The sequence below is a fragment of the Hyperolius riggenbachi genome, chromosome 7 (genome assembly GCF_040937935.1).
Source record: "Hyperolius riggenbachi isolate aHypRig1 chromosome 7, aHypRig1.pri, whole genome shotgun sequence".
NCBI lineage: Eukaryota > Metazoa > Chordata > Amphibia > Anura > Hyperoliidae > Hyperolius > Hyperolius riggenbachi.
The window spans coordinates 263,367,793-263,392,956 of record NC_090652.1 but is presented as its reverse complement, the minus strand read 5'-3'; the positions used below and the strand labels follow the sequence as shown (position 1 = coordinate 263,392,956).

General features: G+C 42.4%; 1 protein-coding gene across 2 annotated transcripts in view; it reads right to left on the bottom strand.

Moving 5' to 3' along the window:
• GRB14 (growth factor receptor bound protein 14) overlaps positions 1–25,164 on the bottom strand; it is a 95,702-nt gene that overhangs the window by 21,070 nt on the left and 49,468 nt on the right. For both annotated transcript variants that reach the window (XM_068245627.1, XM_068245626.1), the window contains exons 4-10: positions 23,509–23,583; positions 19,883–20,020; positions 10,369–10,479; positions 10,083–10,178; positions 3,759–3,836; positions 1,870–1,986; positions 111–180 (exon numbers count right to left, since the gene is read on the bottom strand). In XM_068245627.1, coding sequence (XP_068101728.1) covers positions 111–180; positions 1,870–1,986; positions 3,759–3,836; positions 10,083–10,178; positions 10,369–10,479; positions 19,883–20,020; positions 23,509–23,583 — 685 coding nt within the window. The remainder of the gene's footprint in view (positions 1–110; positions 181–1,869; positions 1,987–3,758; positions 3,837–10,082; positions 10,179–10,368; positions 10,480–19,882; positions 20,021–23,508; positions 23,584–25,164) is intronic.

The following is a 25,164-nucleotide window of genomic DNA, read 5'->3' as shown; positions in this document are numbered from 1 at the left end:
AGAACACAAAAAGGCCTCAGTTTCTACATTTCAAGCTACCTTCACAGATAACTAACTACACTACACAATTCACTTCAATATAGCTTTGCATGTGAAGTTAAATCATATACCTAAATTCATTGCAGGATTTTGTGAACTTGTAGTGACTCCGTGAAGACTGATCCTCCCACAGCTTTTCCTCTGGAAAAAAAAGAAATATTAAAACTAACAATATTTGACATGATATTTTTTTTTACTTTCTTTTTATTTTCCATTTTTGGCTTGGGATAGCTTTGCAGATGGTTAAAACTGCTTTTAAATGTTGCATGTACTCTATTTGATATAATTATCTGTACTTCTTGCTCTGACAGGAGGTTGGTACATTTCTCCAACAAGGACAAAGACAGAAATTCTAAAACATTTTTGCTAAGGGGGGAGTCATAGAATCTCTGTCACATTAAGGTTGGTGTTCCTCAATTATTTTATTAGTGACCACTAAGTCTCACATTAGGGCTCATATGCTATTCACTTTTTCGAGTTATCGCCTTGGAAATAATTTTTCCGATTCTTTTTAAACTACATTTTCAGCATTTTACGATAGAAAAAGTACCCAAAAGTTGGTGAAAAGGTACTATCAAATTTATTTTGAGTATTTTCTTACTTGCTGGTGGCTTAAAAAGCATTTTATAACAAGTTGTGAAAATATCACCTAGGAGAAAACTCAGGAGAAAAAGTGAATTGCATATAGGCCCTTGCCATAAAATGTTTTTTAAACCACCAGCAAGCAAGACAATATTTAAAATAAAATTTAATAGTACTTTTTTCACCTAGGAGATAACTCAGGAGAAAAAAAATTATTGCATATGGGCCTAGATTTCTAGATCCCTGAGACAGGACTTGAGGGAAAATCAGATGGGATGGTTTATAAGCAGATATCACTCCAACCTTAGACATCTCTGCTTTATATATTAGGCCGTACACAGTCTGCATGAAATTTGTCTGTTCTTTTTGTGTGTGCTTCCTCAGGCTGCTCTGTTCCCTCCCACAGCCAAAGAAGATACTGTTTGGTTAACTGGCTACAAAATAGACCTTAAAGAGGCACTTAAGTCTCCCCCCCAAAAAATGAGTTTTGCTCACCTGGGGCTTCCCTCAGCCCCCTGCAGCCGATCGGTGCCCTCGCCGTGTCTCTGCGATTCTCCTGTCCCTGCCGGCGACCACTTCCCGTTTCGTCGTCAGGACCCAACAGGCTGGGAATGCGAGTTATTATTCGCGTTCCCAGTGGCAATAGCATCATAGGGGGCGATATTGTGGCTGGGAACGCGAATAATCATTCGCGTTCTCAGACTGTCGGGTCCTGATGGCGAAACCGGAAGTGGTGGCCAGCGGGGACGGGAGGATCGCAGAGACACGGCGAGGGCACTGATCGGCTGCAGGGGGCTGAGGGAAGCCCCAGGTGAGTAAAACTAATTTTTGGGGGGAGACTTAAGGTTCACTGACCTTAAGCCTTGAAAACATCCTAACAAGATCTTGGCCTAGGCGGCTGCTTGGCACAACCTCTGCAGAGAATGTAACCACTTGAGTACATAATCTCCAATCACTCTCAATGTAGTGACATGTTGTCCCGTGCAGGCCATAGTTCTACTCACCACCTGTAAAATGTGATGTCCTGCCTTCGTAGTTGAAAGATTGCTGCTACCAGTGTGCATCTGAATCTTAATTTCAAAACGAAATAATATAATGCTAATTTCAATATACCCCACTACTTGAAGGGAAGAACCCATCAGTACATGGTCATGATGACACTGTTGACCAAGTACCAGACGGAAGCTGAGAGCAAAGTGCATTTTGGGGTACCACCAAAAGCAATGCTGAGATCATCATCACACCTACCCTCCACAGCATCCCTTCCTGAAGTGCAATGGACAGTGCTTCTGTAGGGTTCTCAATGACTCTGCTTTTATGGCCAGAGAAATCCATTGCCACTAGAGAGTTTTCTGATATGCTCCTCTACAAATAAAACATAAACAATATCATTGTTTGCATGCTGGTTTGTAAAGATTGTTAAGGATGTACATTTGCATCACATTTCTCAGAAGCTAGCCCTACTAGAGAAACAGAAACAGAGCTCACTGTTCATAGTTAATCCCATCACTGAAAATGTTCTCTAAGTGAATACATAGTTCCATTGTTAGCAACTGCTGATGTAAAGTTGAAAGTGAAGTCATTTGAGCTTCTGAGCTTCATCATTGGTCTGTAAAACTACCTATTTCACGAGTAAGGAATCTTGGGAAGTAAAGGATTGTGGGGAACTGGGAGAATTGTAGGTAGACAAGATCTCTTCATACAGAAAAGGCCAGCTACTGCAGCAGCACAGTTTTTAGTGAAGGTTCAATGGTGTGGCATGATCAGTTAATACGATTTAGATTTGCTTTAAAACTGCAGAAATATTGGCTAGTAGAATATCGGTAAAATTACCAATATTCTACTATTTTGCAGTGTTTTACTGATAGTAAAATATCAGTAAATTGTACTAATATCTTACTATCGCTATATTTAACCTTATTCTCACATGAGCCCTTCTGCTAACGATGCCTAACCCTAACTGCCCCCCCCTCCCACACTGATGCCTAGCCTTAACCAACTGCATCACAGATGCTTAACCCTAACTGACAACCCATCGACTACTTACCCTAAGGGCCTGTTTCCACTACACGCAGATTGGATGCAGAAAAACTGACTCCCACCGATGCCAAACCCTAACCAACCTTCCTCCACTGATGCCTAACTCTTACCAAACCCAGCACATGAAGAACACGGTCGTTTCTACGGTTCCCAGCCAAAATAGCACCCCTATGCGGCCATACAGCCGCTTAGGGGTGCAATTTTGGCTGGGAACGCGTAGTATCAGCCGCGTTCCCCAGCCTGACGGGTCCTGACGGCAAAACCGGAAGTGGCTGCCAGCGGGACCCGGAGCATCAGAGCGACTCGTCGTGGGCACCGATCAGCTGCAGGGGGCTGAGGTAAGCCCCAGGTGAGTAAAACTCAATTTATTTTTTACTCTTAAGGTTCACTTTAAGATGAGAAGTTGATTAAAGGACAACTGTAGTGAGAGGTATATGGAGGCTGCCATATTTGTTTCCTTTTAAACAATACCAGTTGCCTGGCAGCCCTGCTGGTCAATTTGGCTTCAATAATGTCTGAATTACACCTGAAACAAGCATACAGCTAATGTTGTCAGATCTTACAATAATGTCAGAAACACCTGATCTGCATATGCATGTTCAGGGTTTATGGCTAAAAGTATTAGAGGCAGAGGGTCAGTAGGACTGCCCGGCAACTGGTATTGCACTGGTATTGCTTAAAGGGCAATACATATGGCAGCCTCCATATACTGTACCTCTCACTTCAGTTGTCCTTTAAAGTGTACCTGACACACAAATAAAGAAAGTTTCAATACTTTCCCCCAGCCCCATAAGCAATGCTGAGTGACCTCCCCCCCCCCCCCCCTCCGTCCTCCCGAGCGCCTCAGTTTGGCCTAAATCAGCTGTGTCAGTTGGGGACTTCTGCGCATGCACGGACTTCCAACTGGCGCAGCTGAGCCAGTTACCGGGGCTGATTGCGGCCAAACGGAGGCACTTGGGAGGACAGCGAGGGACTCAGTGCTGCTTATGGGGCTGGAGGAAGCCCCGGGTAAGTATCAAATCTTTCTTTGTTGTCGTTTCAGGTACACTTTAAGGTTACAAGGTTTAGAAATTCAATTTTAACTAAAAAGTACATACCACAGTTGAGAGATTTTGGCTGTTTACATCACTTCTCTGCTTTGGTTGTATGTAATTCTGGTAGATCTGTTTACCATGCTGAAAAACAAGGCAATAGATGGATAGATCATTCTGATAGACAAATAGTTACATGTTTCTACTATAATTTTACACAGAGCAAGTGAGCACAGGGATTTTAAACAAACCTGAACAAAACACAATCTCTCTTATGATCTACATATCTAAGTAGCATTGAATTCTTTATGAACATGATTATCTAATCTTATTGAACAGAGGTAAATAATGTGCTGTCTCATTTGTATGCGCGCTGCCATCTTGAATTTTTCAAATGACAGTACTTACTTCATTAATCTCCCCACCGCCACTGTGATCACAGGTTTCCACTGAAACCTTCTGTCTATGTAGCGTACTTGTACAGAAAAAAGTATCTAATCATAAAGAAAGTATTAAAAATAAAAAACATAAAAAGTTTGTAAGGGATTGCCGCGATTTCAAGAACGGAAAGGTTTATACTTGAAAAACCTCCGTAAGGGATCCCTCTGCACCTACACCTACTCCATCAGGGAGTGATACTACCACTGAGACAGAAACTGAATCTGAGTCAGAGAAGGATGTAAAATCAGGGGAGCAACCTGTAAAGCCCAAAAAACCATGTGGCAGGGGCAGGCCAAAGGGTCGGAACCCCCCCTCACCAGAAACCCCCAGACAACTCAGGAACAGGGACAAATGGGGCTACAAGCCCCGTCAGTGGAGACGGAGGGAGGAGGAATGGTAACACCTGATGTGACTGATACAATGCGAATTATTAATCTTACTGACTACACACTGAATCAACATGAGATTTCTGTCCTCTCTAAGGGATTGACTTTTGTGCCCACGCCCGACTTTGATCTTTTCGATACCGTCAAAGATGTTAATTTGTTTGCGAGGAAGCTGGCCATTTACAAGTATATGAATTCCCCAACCATGCAGGCTAAACGACTAGAGGAATTGGATGCAAACGCTTTGGACATCCTGAATGAGCTTTTAGAGGAGAATAGGACTGGGGACATACAACTGGGAACACCAAAAAGTAATCTGAAGAGTAAAAGCAGGTTTTGTCCCAGTATTAGTGGCTACCCTATTACCCAAACATTTGTAGACACTGTGGTTAAGGACTTAGAGGACCTGGCGAAATCAAAACACCATACTGACCATAATCTTAGTAAAAACGAACAACTCGCCCTACAAAAATTGATGACTAATGATGATATAGTAATTAAGAAATCGGATAAGGGCGGTAATATTGTCTTACAGTCCCGGGATGCATATGTTAATATGTGTCGTGTGATTCTCTCAGATGAGAGACAGTATACGATATTAGAGGGGAATCCTACACAGACCTTCTATAAGAAACTTGAAAGCCTATTAAAAGAAGCATTGGGAAAAGGCGTCCTTGACAAGATTGATTTTGACTGTATGCTTAATAGGTCCCCCACAGTAGCCACTTTTTACGCCCTTCCCAAAGTCCATAAAAATATATGTAACCCACCTGGTCGCCCGATTGTATCGGGCAATAACTGCCTTACCGAACAGATTAGTAAATATGTAGATTCTTTTATGAGACCCTTTGTGGAAAGTCTTCCGGCATACCTACGTGATACTATGGACCTTCTGAACAAACTACATGATGTACATGTTGGTGACCAGGTATGGCTGGCCAGTCTAGATGTAGAGGCCTTATACAATAATATAGATCATAAATTAGGCCTTAATGCCACAAGCTACTATCTACAATCTAGAAGTGTCTACTTGGCAGAACATTCTACTCTGATCCTAGACCTGTTGTCATTCATATTGAATCATAACTATTTTTTGTTTCAAAACAAATTTTACCTACAGAAGAGGGGCTGTGCAATGGGGACGGCTTGTGCCCCATCATATGCAAATCTCTTTTTGGGGTGGTGGGAGGACACAATTGTCTTCGGAGAGGAGTTGGCAATATACACTTCTCATGTGATCTTCTGGGGCCGTTTCATAGATGACATCTTCATCTTGTGGGACGTCCCCAGGAATCTATTTGTCGATTTTGTTGAACAGTTAAATGCTAATGACATTGGAATGTTTTTCACCCATGAGATACACAGGGATAGCATTAACTTTCTAGATGTGCAGATTCGGAAAAACGGCAGGGGTGGCTTGGATACCAAGATTTTCCGTAAGCCCACGGCCACTAATTCCCTGTTGGAATGGCGTAGTTTCCATCCAGAACCTCTAAAAAGGGGTATCCCAAAGGGCAGTTCCTGCGGGCTCGCAGGAACTATACTAATGAATCAGACTTTAATGAGGAGTGCCAAACCCTAGAAAAACGCTTCACTAAACGTGGTTACCCGAGAGAAGTGATAAGGGAAGCATATGAAAAAGCACAGGCAGTCGAGCGTAAGGATCTCCTTATCCCGAAAAATCGTGATGCCCCAAAAGAATGTACAAAGGCGAGACTAGTCAGCACCTTTTCTAACCAATCAAATAATGTGAAGCGAATTCCAGGGCGACACTGGTCCATTTTGAAATTGGACACACAACTAAAGGATTACCTACCAAGGGCACCCCTCATTACATACAGAAGGGGAAAAAACTTGGGGGACAACCTAACGCACTCCTTTTTACCCACTGTTAATAAAAACACTGCTAAGGAAAGGAAAACTTGGCTGAATTCTAACCCCCCCAAGGGAATGTATAGATGTGGGAAATGTAAGGCTTGTGCAAATGTCCTCAACTGTAAGAACTTTGTTGCCCCCAAGGATGGACGTATTTTTGAGTTGTGGGATTTCTTTAATTGTAACAGTGAAGGAGTAGTATACGCCATCCAGTGTCCTTGCCCCCTAATCTATGTGGGTGAGACTACAAGAGTCGTCAAAGAAAGAATTCTGGAACATCTGGGAGATGTTAACCACAAACGCAACACCCCAATTGCTAGACACTGCCATGAAAAACATGGCGGTGACCCGTCCAGTTTGAAATTCTGGGTCATACAGAAATGGAGGATGGGGCCTCGGGGGGGGGGGGTAATTTGGATCAGAAGTTGCGTCAGCTTGAGGCCCGATGGATATATAGACTGGGCACTCTCAGCCCCAAGGGCCTCAATGAGGGTTTTACCTTTTCCCCCTTTTTGTAAATGTGGGAATACCCCCCCCCCCCTCGAGACCTCCTTCTCTGGTGTTTGCCGTGTCCCCTTTCGTGTCTCTCCTGTGTTTAACTAATGGATGTGGAGCTGTTTTTTCCTCATGTGAATACTTACCATTTTTAGTCCATTCCTGGCGCTTTAATATGAGTATATAGAGTTGATCCTTATCCCACTATGGACTGGAGGGGTTATTCTCCCCCTCCTTCACCCTTCTCTATATTATGACCGTTGCTAATACTAAGCTTGCTAACTGGGTACCTACTCCATCCTCTGTTCCCCTTGTATTATTAATATATCTTTGTATGTGATCCCTCTGCAGTCCCCTTGTGTAATCCCCACCAGCCGCGTTTTATAGTTGGTTAGATTTGACCTCTTGTCATCAGGCTGATTCATGGTACGGCGCCCATAACGAATGTGACTTTGTGTATGCGTTGCCATGACTACTGACACGCAGCCTGTTTGTAACAGCGCACACTATACGGTGGTTCCGCCTTTGTGGCTGGGATCACCATGGCAACGCATCTAGACGTGATCACGCCTATGATCACGTCTTGTAATGTACATATGCGTTCCAGAGCGAGCGCCGCCAGAGGATAGCGGTGGCCTATTGGCTGCACAACCATGACGTAGGCCTCTGAGCGCTCTGCTCGACCACGCCCCCCACCCTCCCGGCTGGACCAATCTGAGTGCCCAAAATACGGATTCCTCGTTTTTGTGCTGAAACGCTGTGCCGCTACCTCGACCCGCTGCACTACAGCTTTAGCCTGCTACTGAGGATCCACTTTAGGGGAAAAAGTACGTTTAAAGTTGGGATTTTTCATGTTCTACCATTATATGAATGACTATGGGGACTTGGTTGATTGGATGATATCAATGATGGACTTTAACTTAAACCTATCAGACAAGGGGATACTCCCATGTGGGAGGAGTATTTGGATCCCGCCCTACCCAGCACCCTCTGGGTCTGGTCACACACTATAAAAAGGCAGCTTCAAGGATGGACTACAGCAGGCTGTTTTGCTACGGCCGTTACTCTGTTAGTTTGTTATACTAGATATGTGATTTGTATTTAATGTAACTTGTTTTTAGCACTATGGCACTCTAGCACTGAGCACCTTTCACTCCTGACGAAATTTCCATTTTAGGAAATGAAACATGTCGAGTTTTTGTGTAGAGTTATAAGTTAGGATTGGGAAAGGGGAGGATGGTAATTTTGTACCTCTGACATTACCCCCCTACCAATTTATCACGATTCTATGTGTATAACAAAATAGGTCTTTTTTAGTACTATACATTAAAAGCTAAGTTTTAACTTTAGTTCTCTTCGAAAAGGGTACATGCGTGTTGTACTTGTACGCTACATAGAATTTTGCTCAGCTGGGTCATCTTGTGGGCAAATAGTAGCATACACCTACTGACTTTAGGGGAATAAATAATAATAATATCTATGTCAAGAGGGCCTATAGTTATTAAATAATAGGCTAAAAATTAGTGATGCACCTTTATTTCCAAATAAAATATTGTCACCATAAATTGTACTAGAGATATAATATTAATGTTGCTATAACCGGGATAAAAGTCCAAATAAAATGTGTGGATTTTAATTATGGTAGCATGAATTACTTTAAAACTATAATGGCTGAAAACTGAAAAATAATGAATTTTTTCAATTTTTTCTTATTATTCCCATTATAATGCATTTAGAATAAAATAATTTTTAGCATAATGCACCACCCAAAGAAAGCCTAATTGGTGGTGGAAAAAACAAGGTATAGAACATTTTGCTGTGATAAGTAGTGATAAACTTATTGGAGAATGAATGGGAGGTTGCGCTGAAATGTGAAAATTCCTCTCGTCCATAAGGTGATCAATACCCGCGGGCTGAAATGGTTAAGTAACATCTGATACTGTCATTAAAATGTTATTTCTGCCTTTCTGCTCCTGTGAGATGAAAGTATTTACATTAGAAGACCACAGCAATGTTAACCACATGCTTGCTCCGTGCATTTACTAGAATAGTGTCTGCCACCTATCCCATCTGTACACGTGGAACATGTTATTTTAGGTGGTGCCTATTGGGGATAGTAGAATATCAGTTATTTTATTGATTTCCTACTATCACCTGTTATCAATAGTAGAGTATTGGTAGCATAACCGATATTCTACCAATTCTACTATCTATCTCATACTATCATCACACTAATGTACCCCATCTATGTCTAACACTAACCTACCCCCTACCTACATCAAACTGTATCCTACTCACTACCTATGTCCAACTAATACCGCCACTATCAAACACTGCTAACCACAGTCCACGCCACTACCTGGAGTTTGAATCTCCACTGGTGAGATAACCTCAGCACTGCATCCGTTAGGCACCGGGATAAAAGGACAATAGTAAAATACAGGCCTACACTAATTTAAACTCAGGCGTCCAAACCACTTAAAGTTTTAGCCGATCATTTATGAGCACATAAATGACCTGCTGGGCGTCAATTACAGAAAATGAACACAGACGTCTATGAGACACCTGCCGGTCATGGTACTGAAACTACCTGATCCATCCACTGTCACCATTACCGCTGTCCCCCTGCTCCACCAACACTAACTCAAATTACTGTCTGACTGTAGCCAGTAATTTTAGGATTTAACATTGGCACCTATACCGTAAGGCACTGTAGGCACATGCCCACAGGCGCCTGATGATAGAAAGGCGGCTCACTCCCCTCCCCTAGTGCTTGCCTTCTTCCTTCCCTATGCAGAGTCCCGTATAGATTGTAAATAAGAGGTTCTCCACCCAGCTCTTGACATTCATCTGACAAGATCTCCCTTCAGTCGGGGGCACCACTACCTACACCTTTAGCTACCTATGAGGAGCAAGGGAAATAAGGGAGAAGTGAAAGCTGAGCCAACCAGAAGGGGTTTGTAGGTTCATGGAGGGCAAAGTCTAGGGTGCCAGCAGGACATCTGCGCCTACAGGCTCCAGTGATGTAAATACGGACCTGGTGGTGCCCAATTACTAGGACATGAACTGCACCCAAATTACCTACTTCATTGCATCTTATATTACAAGGAATACAATCTGTATTCTACCAACAGTGTTTACAAAGCAGGAAAAAAACAAAAACAGAAAGCAGGTGTAGCAGGGAGAATGTTACCTTGTATAATCTAATTGCTGTCACCCAGCAGATCTTACTTTCTTCACTCTCTGCACACAGCAGTTTCATATCCTTGGCTCCTCTTGTCTTGTTAGGCTAGAAGGCCACAGCACATTTTGATTAATGCATGTCTTGCAGGCAATACCTGTTGAAATAAAAGTCACTAAAATTCTCCTACTAAAACAGCAAATGCATAATGATACGTGGCTATGCAGCTTGAAAATACATTTTGTTTTTTTGTTCAGGGTTTCTAAATCTTATAGTAATACAGATTGTGATCCAATACCTTTAGACTGAAGCCATAGTCTGTGGGTGCTCCATAGCTTTTCTTGGCAGACAGTAACATATATACGTTACTCTGGGTGAAATCACAGAAGAATTGTAGGTGTCTGGGGTCCTAGGAATAAACAATATATTCTATTGGTAGAGTTCTATAAGACAATGCTTGCATGTCAACTTGTCCTTCATATTCTTCACCTATGTTTACTGTAATAGAATGGGGGTGAATTGGAAAGAGGTAGGAGACCCAAGGGTAGTTGTGTATACAAAAATTGGGTGGTAAGGAAGTCTTACACTTGAGGACCGCAGTGTGTTAAACTCCGCTAAAGACCAGGCCATTTTTTGCTAAATTGGCCACTACAGCTTTAAAGAGAACCTGTATTATGGTAGAGAACAGAGGCGCCAAAAGGATAAAAACAATATTTAAAAGTTTTACAATTATTGCTTAGGAGGCAGTGGTGGACTCACCTCCCACAAGCAGACACAACAACTGTGTATTCACAAAAGGGACATTTATTGGTATACTCCAAATAAGGTTGCAACGCGTTTCGCAGGTCAAACCCGCTTCATCAGGCAATTACAGGAAGGAGCACACAACTGGGGGTAAGAGGCAACACATTTGTACAAATCCTGAACAGACTGCATATCAATAAACATAAATATTTGTATGATGGAATTCACTGGTGTGATTTAAATTAACGGGAAGAGGTGGCTAATTATTGTATTTTGGGGGTGGAGGGGGGGCGGGGAGAGGGGGGGGGGAAAGAGGACGGAGGGCCGGGGGGGGGGGGAAATGGGGAAAGAATTGGAGATGGGAAATGGGAGGGGGGGGGAAGAGGGGGGAAGGGGAAGAAGGGTGGGGGGGGTTTGTTTTAGGGGGAAGAAAGATAGTGGTAATTTTAAGTATTACATCATAGCATTAATATTCATAGACATAATCATAAACATAATCAAACGTTAATCTCAAGCATGTGGCGAGATACTTTCATAACATACAGTAAACAGTATCATAATTCATATATATATATTTTTTACCCATACATATGTGTATTGGGAGCGGTTAGCCTATATGAAATAGTGCAAAGGAGTTCAGGGCTGGCAATAGTACATTGGGTATTTAAGAAAGACATGCAGAGTAATTTATAGAAGACACATAATGAACAAGCATCAAACAAGATTCACTTACCAGCAGTATGTCCAGATAGCACCTGGCGCCTCAGTGGCCAAGTAGTACTGAACTGCTGTTTATATAGTGTTGAACTCCTCCCCTTAGCTAATTGGAATGTGGGGCGGGCACTTAGTTACGTCATTACGCATGTGTACATGCGTATTTTGATGCGTAATGGCAGTGGCTGGATAGTGTACTGGCTAAGGGTGCTGCCTTTGACATGGGAGACCAGGGTTCAAATCCCGGCCAAATTAAAGAGAACCTGTACTGAGTAAAATTATTTAAAATAAACACATGAGGTAACTTCAAATGAACATTACATAGTTACCTTGCTATTAGTTCCTCTCAGAAGCTCACCATTTTCTTCTTACAGTGATCCCTTCCAGTTCTGACAATATTTTGTCAGAACTGAAATATATCAGTTGCTGTCAGTTACAGCTGAGAGGAGAACTGATGTGTCCATGTTTTCCTATGGCTCAAGTGGGCGATGTTACAGTTTAACTGTGTGCTGACCAGGAAGCTGTTGTGGGGTAATGGCCATTTTCAAAATGGAGGACGGAGAATTCCATTGATCACAGTGGACAAACAGGACACAGGAGAGGAAAAAGAGATTAAAGAGTAGACTACACAGGAGGTAAGTATGACTTGTGTATGGTTATTTTGACTTTTAATTTTCAGTTCAGGTTTTCTTTAAGGCCTTGCTGCAAGGCCACACAACTCAGCACACAAGTGACCCCCCTTTTTCTCCCCACCAACAGAGCTTTGTGTTGGTGGGGTCTGATAGCTCCCCCAGTGTTTTTTTTATATACATATTTATGTTATTATTTTGTTAATACGTTTTACTTATTATTTATTTATTTTTTATTAAAACCTTCCCCCAGCTAGCCAATCACGGCGATCGACTGTCATAGGCTTCAGCCGATCGCTCTCCTGTGTCCCAGGGAGACAGCCGCATCACACGCGGTCAGCAAGTAGTTAGCTAGTAATTCTAGGAGTATGATCATACTCCTGGAATTATTTAATAGTAAGACTTCCCTACAAGCCATTTTGTATACACTTCTACCCTTGGGCATCTCCTACCTCTTTCCAGTACTAATCAGTGACCCCCATCCAAAGGTACTCACTCCACGGCCTGATCTAGAGCGGGACCGTTTTCTTCCCTTTTTTCTGGAGCAGCAACAACCGCATCTCAACCACAAGGCCGAGTGGGGACGGTACCTCCCCACATGCTCTTAGGAGTGGCTGCCTTCCTAAGCAACCCAGCTTTGCATAAACTTATCAGAATTGTTCTAAATATTCTAGCACCGTACATTATTATGCAGGATCGGGCTGCAGGTGTCCCTGTGTGGTTTTTTTGTTTTTCTACAAGGCCGAAAAGAGTGAATTGCTCAGCCTTGGATTTACACTGGATTGAGCCAATCAACAGCACAGAAAATAGCTTTTGACCAGGCATTACCTTGAAACACGATCTTGAGTAAATGATTGTGTGCAACTATTGTTGTACAAAATACCCAAGTCTGCATTTGATTTGATGATCCCATGGCCAGGAGCATTTTGCACCTGTGCAGTACTACTAATAAATACAGTACATGCAGGGGCAGCAGAGGTCGTGCATTGAGAAGGGCAGAGGGCAAGCTGAGCCAATGGGTAAGTGCAAACGTGGGATGCTGCCCATCCAAGGAAATGATGATGTGCAGTACATCCAGCAAGGACAGCTGTGCAAAAAGGGGTTGCAGCCCACCTGAGGGCAGTGAGAACAGTATATCTAGGGCAGGGAGCAGTGGGGTGCAGTATATGTGTACAGTGCATCCCATACAGGGGCAGAGATGAACAGATTCATCTGGGGGAACAGGGGCTTAATATAGTACATTACACCTGGCCAAGGTGGAGGCAGCAGCAGGAGGAGGTGGCCGAGGCATGCAGTAGACCTGAGGCACATGCGGAGTCACACAGGAGATGCAGACAAGAGAACCTGTCAGCCTTGAGGAAACAGCAGATGGAGTTCTGTAGTGCTGCTTGCAGCGCTAGCTGGTCTGACCTTCTAGGATCTGCAGCACAGAATCTGGGTGGAGCAGACGTCCATGTGTGCATATGCATGTTGCAGTGCTGTGAAGTATTTGGCAAGTCTAGAGTGATGGAGATGTCCTGAATCACCCAGAGGGGCTGCAGATGGAACACTGAGTGTATATCCCGTGGCCAAATATAATTTCAAACAAAGAGTTGTGGGAGAGAGCCAAAGAAGAACCAATAGATTTACAAATAAAAACAAAGTGAGGATTGAGTCACCGCACTCTTTGCAATAACACCATTGAGAAAGAAGTCTTAAAGGGAATGTACGAGGCGTATAAAAAAAATCTACTTTCCTGGGGCTTCCTCAAGCCCCTGTCAGCTCTGTCCTGTGCCCCTCGCCGCAGCTCTGCTCCCCACCGGTGGACCGGGGTCCACCGGTGGCCAGGGGTGCAAGATGCCAACCTCGGCAGGAGCTGATGTCATCTTGAGTGTACTGCACAAGAGAGCGCCCACTGTGACCGGCTCTCGCGCAGGAGCAGTAGTTCCCGACCTGATGAAGGGACCCCGGTCCACCGGCGGGAAGCAGAGCTGTGGCGAGGGCACAGGACAGCTGACAGGGGCTGAAGGAAGCCCCAGGTAAGTAGATTTTTATTTTTTATACTCCTTGGATATTACCTTTAAGGTGGAATCCCCAAGCTAGAAGAAAAAAGGGAGACCAAAAGCAACTTTGAGAAGAATTGTGGTGGAGGAAATTAAGAATGCAAAGACATCATGGACCAAAGTAGGCAAGATTGCTCAGGTCAGGAAACAGTGGAAAGCATTTATTAAGGTCCCTTGCTCCAGACATATGCATTAAGTAAAGAAAAAAGTAAAGGGCTAAAAGTTTTTTTTAAGATAAGATTAAATATTATCTCCTACCGCGGAGAAAAGTTAATTGGATAAGGGCCATAGTCTTAAAACCCTACCATTGTCTAATGCCAATTTTAAGGGAACCCAATTTATTTATCTGTATGTTTTTAGCATGTGAAGAAAATCAGGGTGCCCAGAGGAAGCCCACACAAACTAGTGGAGAACATACAAACTCTGTGCAAATTCTGTGGTAGCCCAGATTTGGAACAGGCTCCCTAGCTCTGCAAGGCAAGAGTACTATCCAATATGCCAGTGTTTCAACCCTGATGTGAATGTTCACAGCTATGCTCTTATACCCTAAATCCAGTGTGAATCCTTCCTGAATAGACCAAATCAAAGGAATCTTCCTCCAAGTTTCTATTTGTGCTAAATGTTATGTTTGCGTTTATCACACCTAAATGTAAGATCTCCTCTGAGTGTATTTACAATAATTACAATCTCAATAGGCTTAGTGGAAAAGGAGCAGTCACAAATAGAGAGCAGAGGAAAAAGGACACGCCCAAACAGAAGTTTGGTTGAACTGTGTAGAGGTCACCCAACTATTATTTGAGCCCTAAAGATATATTTCTGCCATTTTTTTTTTCTTTCGCATAAGCTTTATTTATCTTAGGGCTGGGGACAGAGGTGGAACATTTTAGAAGACAGGAGAAAGTAATTAGACATTAAAGAATATAATAGAAATAAAAATCATAAAAGCAAACACATAATTATCAGTAGTATGCCCACTAGCATTTGGCTGTAATGCTTATAAGAGTTTGCTGGTGATAATGTAAATCAGTCATGGAGGAAGCATTGCCAGCTGACTGCTGAATAACCCAGGCTGCATGGATTATTAAACAGGCAATAAGCATTGCTTTCCGCCAAGTGTGGCCTGTAATAGAGCAAAACATCCTTCACACTGTTATGTATTCATGTTAAAGTTTTACTCAGAAAGTTTGCAGTGAAGTTTGTTTCAACTTTCACCCTCCTAAGCAAAGGTTATGAATGGCAGATCCGTCCTGCGATCCACGCGGCACCCAGAGGCTTCCAGCAAGCAAAACTATTGTAGCTGGAGAAAAACAAGGCTTACATGCCACACAATTTCCATATGTAGCTTAGCTACATAAAACATGAGTGAAAAAAGCAGAGACCCTTGCGGCAGGTACATTACCTACCATTAAAGCACCACTATCGTGAAATTTATAAAAAATAAATAAATAAAAAAGATTTATACTGAAGATAATGCTAGTAGAAGGGATAGTGAAGGGTTAAAAATTAGTTAAAAAATAAATCCCACTGCTGTTTACACTTTCATGACAGCGTGAATGTGAGAGGAGCTTACCGACCGTCTGTACTGCGGGCTGCGTGTATCTGCCTCATGAGACCGTTTTACTACCAGCTGAAATGCCTGGTACCTTTTTTGTATTTCATGTTAAAGAGAACCCGAGGTGGGTTTGAAGAATTTTATCTGCATACAGAGGCTGGATCTGCCTATACAGCCCAGCCTCTGTCGCTATCCCAAACCCCCCTAAGGTCCCCCTGCACTCTGCAATCCCTCATAAATCACAGCCACGCTGCTGACAAAAGGCTTGTCAGAGCTGGCTGTGTTTATCTCTATAGTGTCAGTCTGCTGCTCTCCCCGCCTCCTGCAGAACTCCAGTCCCTGCCTGCATCCCTTCCCTCCCTGCTGATTGGAGGGAATGGACGGGGGCAGGGACCGGAGCTATGCAGGAGGCGGGGGAGCAGCTGAGACTGACACTACAGATGTAAACACAGCCTCACAGCACGGTTGTGATTTATGAGTGATTGCAGAGTGCAGGGGGACCTTAGTGGGGTTTGGGATAGCAACAGAGGCTGGACTGTATAGGCAGATCCAGCCTCTGTATGCAGATAACATTCTTTAAACACACCTCGGGTTCTCTTTAAAGATTCTCCTCAGAAGATGCTGTTGCTGGGAGATACTGAAAGAGGAGGAACTAATGTAGTAGCTGAGAAGTGGTGGTTACCCGTGGTTGGGTGATCTAATTTTCCCTCCAGAAGTGCTCTTCCAATCACAATTAACCTCATATCGCTCTCACATCTACACAGTGATACAAAGTTCTGAACTGAGTTATTATTAGTTTATTATATTCTAGTTCATGTTTTGTAAACCAATACATAAAGGGCCTGTAAATGGCAAATGAGAGCCCTTTTCCAATGGGTGCATTTTGATGAGTAAATTGCTTTGCTCGGGTTTTGCAGAACATTAGAGCACCACGATTAACATGCAAGTCGCAGTGCTGTTTTTCTTCTAGTGCGATTCGATTTTTTTCTGAATTCCAGTGGCCTGCCTGCTGCATTTTCTGTGTGCATGGGTTGCTATACTTTGTATAGGAGTGCAGGAAAATCTTGTCTCAATCTTAGCACCAGGGGGTTTTGCTAGCCCCAAAGATGGCACATTATTATTATTATTTAGTATTATTTAGTATTTATATAGCGCCGACATATTACGCAGCGCTGTACAGTGTATATATATATATTGTCTTGTCACTAACTGTCCCTCAAAGGAGCTCACAATCTAATCCCTACCATTGCCATATGTCTATATTATGTAGTGTAAGTACTGTGGTCTAGGGCCAATTTTTAGGGGGCAGCCAATTAACTTATCCGTATGTTTTTGGAATGTGGGAGGAAACCGGAGTGCCCAGAGGAAACCCACGCAGACACGGAGAGAACATACAAACTCTTTGCAGATAGTGCCCTGGCTGGGATTCGAAACAGGGACCCAGTGCTGCAAGGTGAGAGCGTTAACCACTACGCCACCGTGCTGCCCATGTCACGGATCTATTTTGTCAGAGTCAGAGCTGTGGAGCCTCTACGGGGTCATGCTGGGAGCTGTGGTGCCTCAATGGCGTGCATGCTGGGAGATATGATGCATCAATGGGGGTATGCTGGATGCTGTGGAGCCTCTATGGGGACATGTTGGGTGATGTGGTGTCATGCTGGGTGCTGTGATGCCTTTATGGAGGCATGCAGGGAGCTGTGGTTCTTCTATGGGGGCATATTGGGAGTTGTGTTGCTTCAATGGGAGGCCCATAAGAGCATGGGAGGGGATCCACTAGAAGGTCAGGGTATGCTATGGCGGACTGCCAGACAACCTGGCAGCATGCCTAGCAGAAATAAGCCAGCACAGAAGACAGGTAATTCTGCCTAGTTATGTTTAAAGGGGAACTGAAGAGAGAGGTATATGGAGGCTGCCATGTTTATTTCCTTTTAAGCAATACCAGTTGCCTGGCAGCCCTGCTGATCCTCTGCCTCTAATACTATTAGCCATAGTCCGGTAAGATCTGACAAGACTAGCTGCATGCTTGTTTCTGGTGTTGTTCAGATACTACTGCAGAGAAATAGACCAGCAAGGCTGCCAGGCAACTGGTATTGATTAAAAGGAAATAAATATGGCAGCCTCCGTATACCTCTTACTTCAGTTCCCCTTGAAGTGGCACTGCTTATTTATGTGATATGCTGTATTTATGTATTAATTTATTGTATTAATGAAGATGGGGGTTTAGTCCAAAATTTTGCTAGGCAGGCCTACTTAGACCACTGTTAAGTTCATGTAAATTTGGCTGCACCTATGACCACACCCACATTCTGGTGCATGGCCCCACCCATTTTTTGGCTGGAGTGCCCAAAAGTGCCCCGGATCTCTTGGGATCCTAGCAACAACCCTGTTTGGCGCAATGCGATTTCCTCCACGATTCGGCAATTCACTGATCAGTACAACAGTGGCTGGCGTAAACAGTGATTGCATGTGACTGGCATTACCATAACAAATACAGCAGAATGTTATTATAGGAGATTCTAAAGCTCTGGATATAGTAAACTCAGTCCTCTCTCAGGTCACAGCAAATGGATCCATATAGATATACAGTGTATGACCAATTCTTATATAGTAAACTAATATAGTAAACTACTTTTCCTGGTCCCATGAAGTTTATTATTAAGGGATTCTACTGGGTGAATACATAAGGGCCCCAGCTAAAAAGGGAACCAGAAATGAATGACAAAGTTATTGTTTAGTAAATTGGGCCCCAAGATATAACGTAAAATATAGTTTATAATACTGATATTCTACTATTCCCCACTGTAACCTATTTTTTTATGTTTACTAAAATCAGGACCAGTAAAAGTGATAAAATATCATTTAATATACCGATATTGTACTACATTCATATAGTAAAATATCTTTAATCCTTACCGATATTTTTCTATAACTTAACCTCTCCCTACTCTCACACAGATCACTCCCCTAGTGGTGCCTAACCCTAAGACCTCCCTGGTGTTGCCTAACCTTAAAGCGGATCCGAGATGAAAAACTAACTATAACAAGTAACTTGTCTATATATCTTATCCAAAGTTTAGATAGTTTACACAGCAAATCTAGCTGAAAACAGCTTTAATAGAAAATGATTATTTCTTCCTGTGATACAATGACAGCAGCCATGTTGTTTGTAAACATTACACAGAGGCAGGCTTATCTGTATCTTGATCATTAAGCCTGTGAAAAAAAAACCTAATCCCCCCTCCTCCCTCCTCCCCTCTGCCTCTGAAATCAATGGCTAGTAACACCTCCTCCTCCTCCTGCCCAGACTGAGCTCCCATGAGCCCTTGCTACTGCCAAGGCTCTCTGAAAAACTGTGGGCGTGGTTTATTTAGTTTATAGGGAATTTGAGTATTAAAACAAAAACAAAAAAGTATTTGGCTTGAGGAATGCTCTATAAACAATAGGAAAGGAACACAATTATGCAATGAGTAAAAGTTCACCTCGGATCCACTTTAAGACCCTGCAAGTGGTGCCTAACCCTTAGACCTTTCCCTGGTGGCGCACAAACTTAACTCCTCCCATGAGAGCTCCTAACCTTAATCCCACATTTTGTTTGTGTAAAATAAGTTTGTATATGATTGTTTATGGTTTTATTCAACATAGAAGGAAAAAAAATGATAATTGAGGAATTAAATGTAAAAATAAACTTTTTTATACGTATATAAGTATAAGTAAGTTTGTTGAAAAATGATAATTTGTAACATAGGTGAAAATAGTGGAAGCTGCTCGTTGCAAAAAGTTGAAATGAAAACAATTTTTTCTGAGAAAGCATAGGAAACATTTTTAGAAACAATTATACAGTTTAGTAACGATTATTTGTAAAATTATGGGTTACCGTAATCAGTAAATTTGGTGTTGACATGAAAGCTAAAGATAACAAGCAATATATTGTTTTAAATAAACGCAGTACCCTTTTTATACAGTTATCGCCAAATGAAAAAGTTTAACATTGATGTCTATTGGGCGCCCTTTTTAATAGGTGCTTGCTTTTATTACATGATACAATTCTACTGTGTATATTTTTCTTTATCATAAACATTTTTTACAATATATTTGCCGTAACCTGAAGCTGTCTATTTAGAAACGCCATACCTTTGATGTTCCTTTGGTTGAGTAATATAGTCCGGAGCGACGTAATATAAAAAATTGCTTTTTCCATGATTTTTTCCCTTTTTCTGTCATATGTAAGTAACTGTGAATTTCAGGATATGTGCTCGTACTTAGAAGCATCTAGAAATAAAAAGAGATGATCAGCTGTCTCTGGTTTTTAAAAGACTTTGTATTGGAACCGTTTTTCAGTTTAAATACACCTGAGAGGAATATGGAGGCTGCCATAGTTATTTCCTTTTAAAGAGGAACTCCAGTGAAAATAATGTAATAAAAAAAGTGCTTAATTTTTACCATAATTATGTATAAATGATTTAGTCAGTGTTTGCCCATTGTAAAATATTTTAAATCCCTGATTTATATTCTGACATTTATTACATGGTGACATTTTTACTGTTGGCAGGTGATGTAGCTGCTGCTTGCTTTTTTGGCAGTTGGAAACAGCTGTAAACAGCTATTTCCCATAATGCAACAGGGTTCAAAAACAGGAAACTGCCAAGAATACGTACTCAGAATTTGTTTGTGGGAGGGCTTTCACCACAATATCAGCCATACAGCGCCCCCTGATGGTCTGTTTGTGAAAAGGAATAGATTTCACATGTAAAAGGGGGTACCAGCTACTGATTGGGGTAAAGTTCCATTCTTGGTCGGAGTTTCTTTTTAAACAATACCAATTGCCCTGCTGATCTATTTGGCTGAAGTAGTGTCTGACTACACACCCTAAACAAGCATGGGGCTAATTCAGTCAGACAGAGACTCCTGATCTGTAAGGATGGATGAACTAGTTAACCGGCAAACCTGGTGAAGAATGACTGCTTGCCAGTTGTTGTTTTTTTTTTAGTAAAAATGTGTTTGCATTTAACATTGAAGTCAATGTCTGTCAACTTTAGGTTAAAGGATACATGAGCCCAAATAAATGACAAAAGATTTACTTACTTGGGGCTTCCTCCAGCCCCTAGAAGCCTCTGTGTCCCTCACCACAGGTCCATGGATTAGACAAGGGCTCTGAGAGAGAGGAGGGGCTTGGCTGCCCCTCTCTTCCAGAGCTCCCCCATACCATGGACCATGTGGGCTGGTATCACTCAGGCCCACGTAGTCTGTGCTCCACATTCTGGCTATCCTAGCCTGCATGGCTGACAAGGGGTTAAAGGGTTTAACTTTTCAATGGCCAAATCAGAGGAAAATTTCAAAAAATATGATGTGTGGTACCCCCTCCCAGGTCTCTTTAACCCCTTGTCACCCATGCAGGCTGGGATAGTCAGATTATGGAGCCTGGGCCGCTTACGGCTTCGCATAATGCCCTACCATATTATTGTTATTTTTTTATGTATTTATGCATCACTTTACAGAGTACATGGAATACAATTTTCTTCACTTATTTTAAAGTGGTTATCTGTAACTGTCACCTAGTTTTGCAAGTATCTTAAATGTTATTACTGGTTCTTCGAATAATTACTACTAGACCAAATTCTCCACTTTTATTGTCCTTAAAGGATACCCGAAGTGACATCTGACATGATTAGATAGACATGTGTATGTACAGTGCCTAGCACACAAATAACTAGGTATGCTGTGTTCTATTTTCTCTTTCTCTGTCTGAAAGAGTTAAATATCAGGTATGTAAGTGGCTGACTCAGTCCTGACAGGTAGTGACTACAGTGTGGCCTTCACTGATATGAATGTAAGGATCCGCTCAGCTGGCTGCACAGGCAGACAGCTGTTTGACCATTCCTCTAGTCTATGGGCTGCAGGTCTCTGTAAGAGAGACCTGTCTTTCCTTTGCAAGTTTCTGATCTGCTCTGCTGCTGAGGAATTTGCATACATTGGTTATGGAAACCACCCACCTAACTACTTTGTAGGCTGGCAGTACAAAACCCCATGTTTTCCCAGAGTCCTTTGCTGGTCATTCCTTCAGGGTTTGTTGAAACACTCCTAGAGTGTCAGCCATGCTATTTCTTGTCAACGTTATCTTATAGTAATTCTTGGGACTGCACTAGGCAGCTTCCCTAGTGCAGTTAGCTTGATATCTGTTTTGTCTGTATTGCCTCTCATTTGCGATTGTCCTGTCACCAACGGTGGTTGTCAGGAAATCGTTCTGTCTGTCTGGGGTGCTAACCAGAGCAGCGGCCGCTACTGGTAGCCCCTTCTGTTAATCTGTCTGTCTTGTTTGGATCGCACTAGCCTCTAGCGGTAGCGACTGTGGATCCTTCTGATCTTTGTTCTTGGAGTGTAAGCTGGAGCAGCGGTTGCTACCGGCTACCTCTTCTGTCTGTCGTGTTTGGATCGCACTAGCCTCTAGCGGTAGTGGCTGTGGATCCTTCTGATCTTTGTTCTTGGAGTATAGCTGGAGCAGCGGTTGCTCCCTGCTATCTCATCTGTCTGTCATGCTTGGATCGCACTAGCCCCTAGCGGTAGCGGCTGTGGATCCTTCTGATCTGCTTTCTTGTTCCTGAACTCGGATCTCACTCGCTCTGACGGAAAGAGCAGTGGATCTTTCCTCTCGTATTCCTGTTTTCCGTTTGTCTGTCTTGTCTGATACGAACGCTTGCTGTAGGCTCGGTGAGGTAACCGTTAAGCAAGCGCTCGCGTTCTTTGTTTCGTGTTTGTCTGTCGGTGGTTAGTTAGGCGTGCTTGTCTCTGTTGCGCTTAACGTGCGGAGATCGTGCATAAATGCGTTCACTGTTGCGAATGAGTGCGGTGTTCGCGTTTAGCTAGCGTTTGTTATTTTCGTTATTTTCTCATTGTCGTTTGCTGTGCCTTTGCTACTCTTGTGTTCTGTTCTGTTCAGTCTTGTGTCACTTCTGGCGATCGCCTCGATTGCGTTCATACTTTGTTTCTGCGAATGTGTGTTCACCGTCGCTGGGTGGCGACTAGATTGGGGAACACACATTTATTAGCCTATCTCTGTGCTCTTCTCTTTAAGGGCTGCTCACAGCTCCGCACTGTCTTAGATCTGTACAATTCCCATCTGGCATTTGTGGCCGTGCAGAGGCTGTGCTCGTCTGCACTCCACAGCACCATCTGCTGGTGGGAATTGCCCTCTGCTGGTGCATTGCACCTAGCCTGGGTTCACCCAATTATACGCTTGTGGAAGGTTTTCGCTGTGTCAGTGTACTCTCGTGCGCTGACCACGAAAACGATTCTGCAAACGTTACAATGAAATTCCAACTATAAAACACTTTCCTTGCATAAAATGGCTTCTGAGAGCAAGAAAGAGATAAAAAGGGGAATGTCTTATCAGTGAGGGTCACACTGTAGTCACTTCCTGTCTGAGTCAGCCACTTACATACCTGATATTTAACTCTTTCAGGCAGAGAAAGGAAAAAAGGAACACAGCATAGTTATTGGTGTGCTATACACTGTACATACACGTCTATCTCATCATGTCACGTCACTTCGGGTATCCTTTAACCTTCTTTTGTTAGGTATCTTGCCTATTTAGAGGTAACATGAGAAAGGGGACCCTGTTTTCTTGCATTTTTCCTCCCTTGGTGTCTCTCTACATATTCCCTTTAAAGTCAAAATATCTTTAGGACGCTACTTCCAGTCCACTCTTCCAAGTACTCTTTCCAGATCCAAGAGGTAGTTTGTACTTTTCTTTAAATTCTCACCTTTATAGTATCCATAGACTTTGTTGTGCCGTTAATTTCACTGCAATCGGACAGCATTAAATCTGGAAAATAGCTCTGTTAACATGAAACCATTAGATATAAAGTAAAACAATGACATCTGGCATAAAAAAGAATGGTGTTTAGATTTATTTATCTAACAAATTCAAATGATAGTAAGTTCTGACAAGTATTTCCATGGAAAACCCCAGTTGGCCACACCAATCCTATCTCCACAGAATTGCTTTTTGCTTTTGGCCCAATAAATCCTGCTGATAGTCCAATAGGAATACACAAGAGGCAGAGATGGATTAAGATGTAATGGGGTCCTAGGCAAGGTACTAGATTTGGCACCCCCTTGTGGTCCTTTTGGTAAGCTGAAGTGATGAGAGGTCAGAGAAAGTGACAGGTGGGCCCCTTGACACCTGCTAGGTCCCAGGCACCGTCCTAGGTTGCCTGGTGGATGATCCTGCTCTCACAAGAGGTAGCAGGCCCAACCGCAACTCTCTAGGCAAAGTTATTTGCATTTTAGTTTGCCTGAGGTTTGCAGGTTCATAAGGAACTGTAACAGAACACTAAAGAAAGTTATATAAAAATAACAATAAAGGAACAATATCGATTAACATGTTTTTTTTTATTGAGATAGGAATAGTTTGGAAAGTGCTGCTAAGTACTGGTGTATACATTTGAATACTTATCTCTTTGTTTATTATTATCTAATTCCTTTCACACTTCAGTGTCGCCAAAACTGATCCTGAATGAACCATGAGGGGAGGGGGATTCCCTCACAATACATCTGTTAACCCTGTGTGAGAAAAATCTCTCAGAGAGCTTTCTGGGAGAGCAGCAGAAATGTATCTTATGTGCAACATAAACATGTGTAATAGTATGTGAAACCTGACACCAGAAGCATTTCATATAACTTTGCTTAAAGCGGAATATAACCCTGCATTTCAACTTTGCTCTAAAATATTATTTACAGCATATTATATGCAAAAAGCATTTTTTTTACTAGACCAGCATTAGAAGGGTTAAACACAGAGGTTTAAAGTTCCGTGGAGAGATATGCAGAAGTTCAGATAGATACATTCTATTTAGTTACATGTATCTATTGATAAATGTTACACACTCTTTGGCTGTCCTCCAAGATCCTTCTCAGTCAGAGAGATGAGTCACATTCAACACTTAGATACATTTATGTAAACAAAATGTATCTATTTCAGCTTCGGATGCGTCTGCAGAAATCTCCAGGAACTTTAAAGCCCTGTGTAACCCTTCCAATGCTGGTCTAGTAAAAAAAAAAATGCTGGTTGCATATAATATACTGTAAATAATGTTTTAGAGCAAAGTTGAAATGCAGGGTTATATTTAAGTATTACACTCTTCTTAGCATGTCAAACTGCAGAGATTCACCTATGCAAATGAGACATTCCAACCAAATGTTGTGGGAAAGTCTAATTTACTTAATTCAGGGACTGATAGTCACATAGTTGCTTAGTAAGTCTGGTTGAAAAAAGACATAAGTCCATCAAGTTCAACCAGAAAAAAAACTAAATATTTGTCCTGCAACACTACATAGCACTGTTCGCCTGCCCTGATCCAGGGGAAGGCAAAAAACCCAAGGCTTGGACCAATTACTCTTTAAATGGAACTGACTAC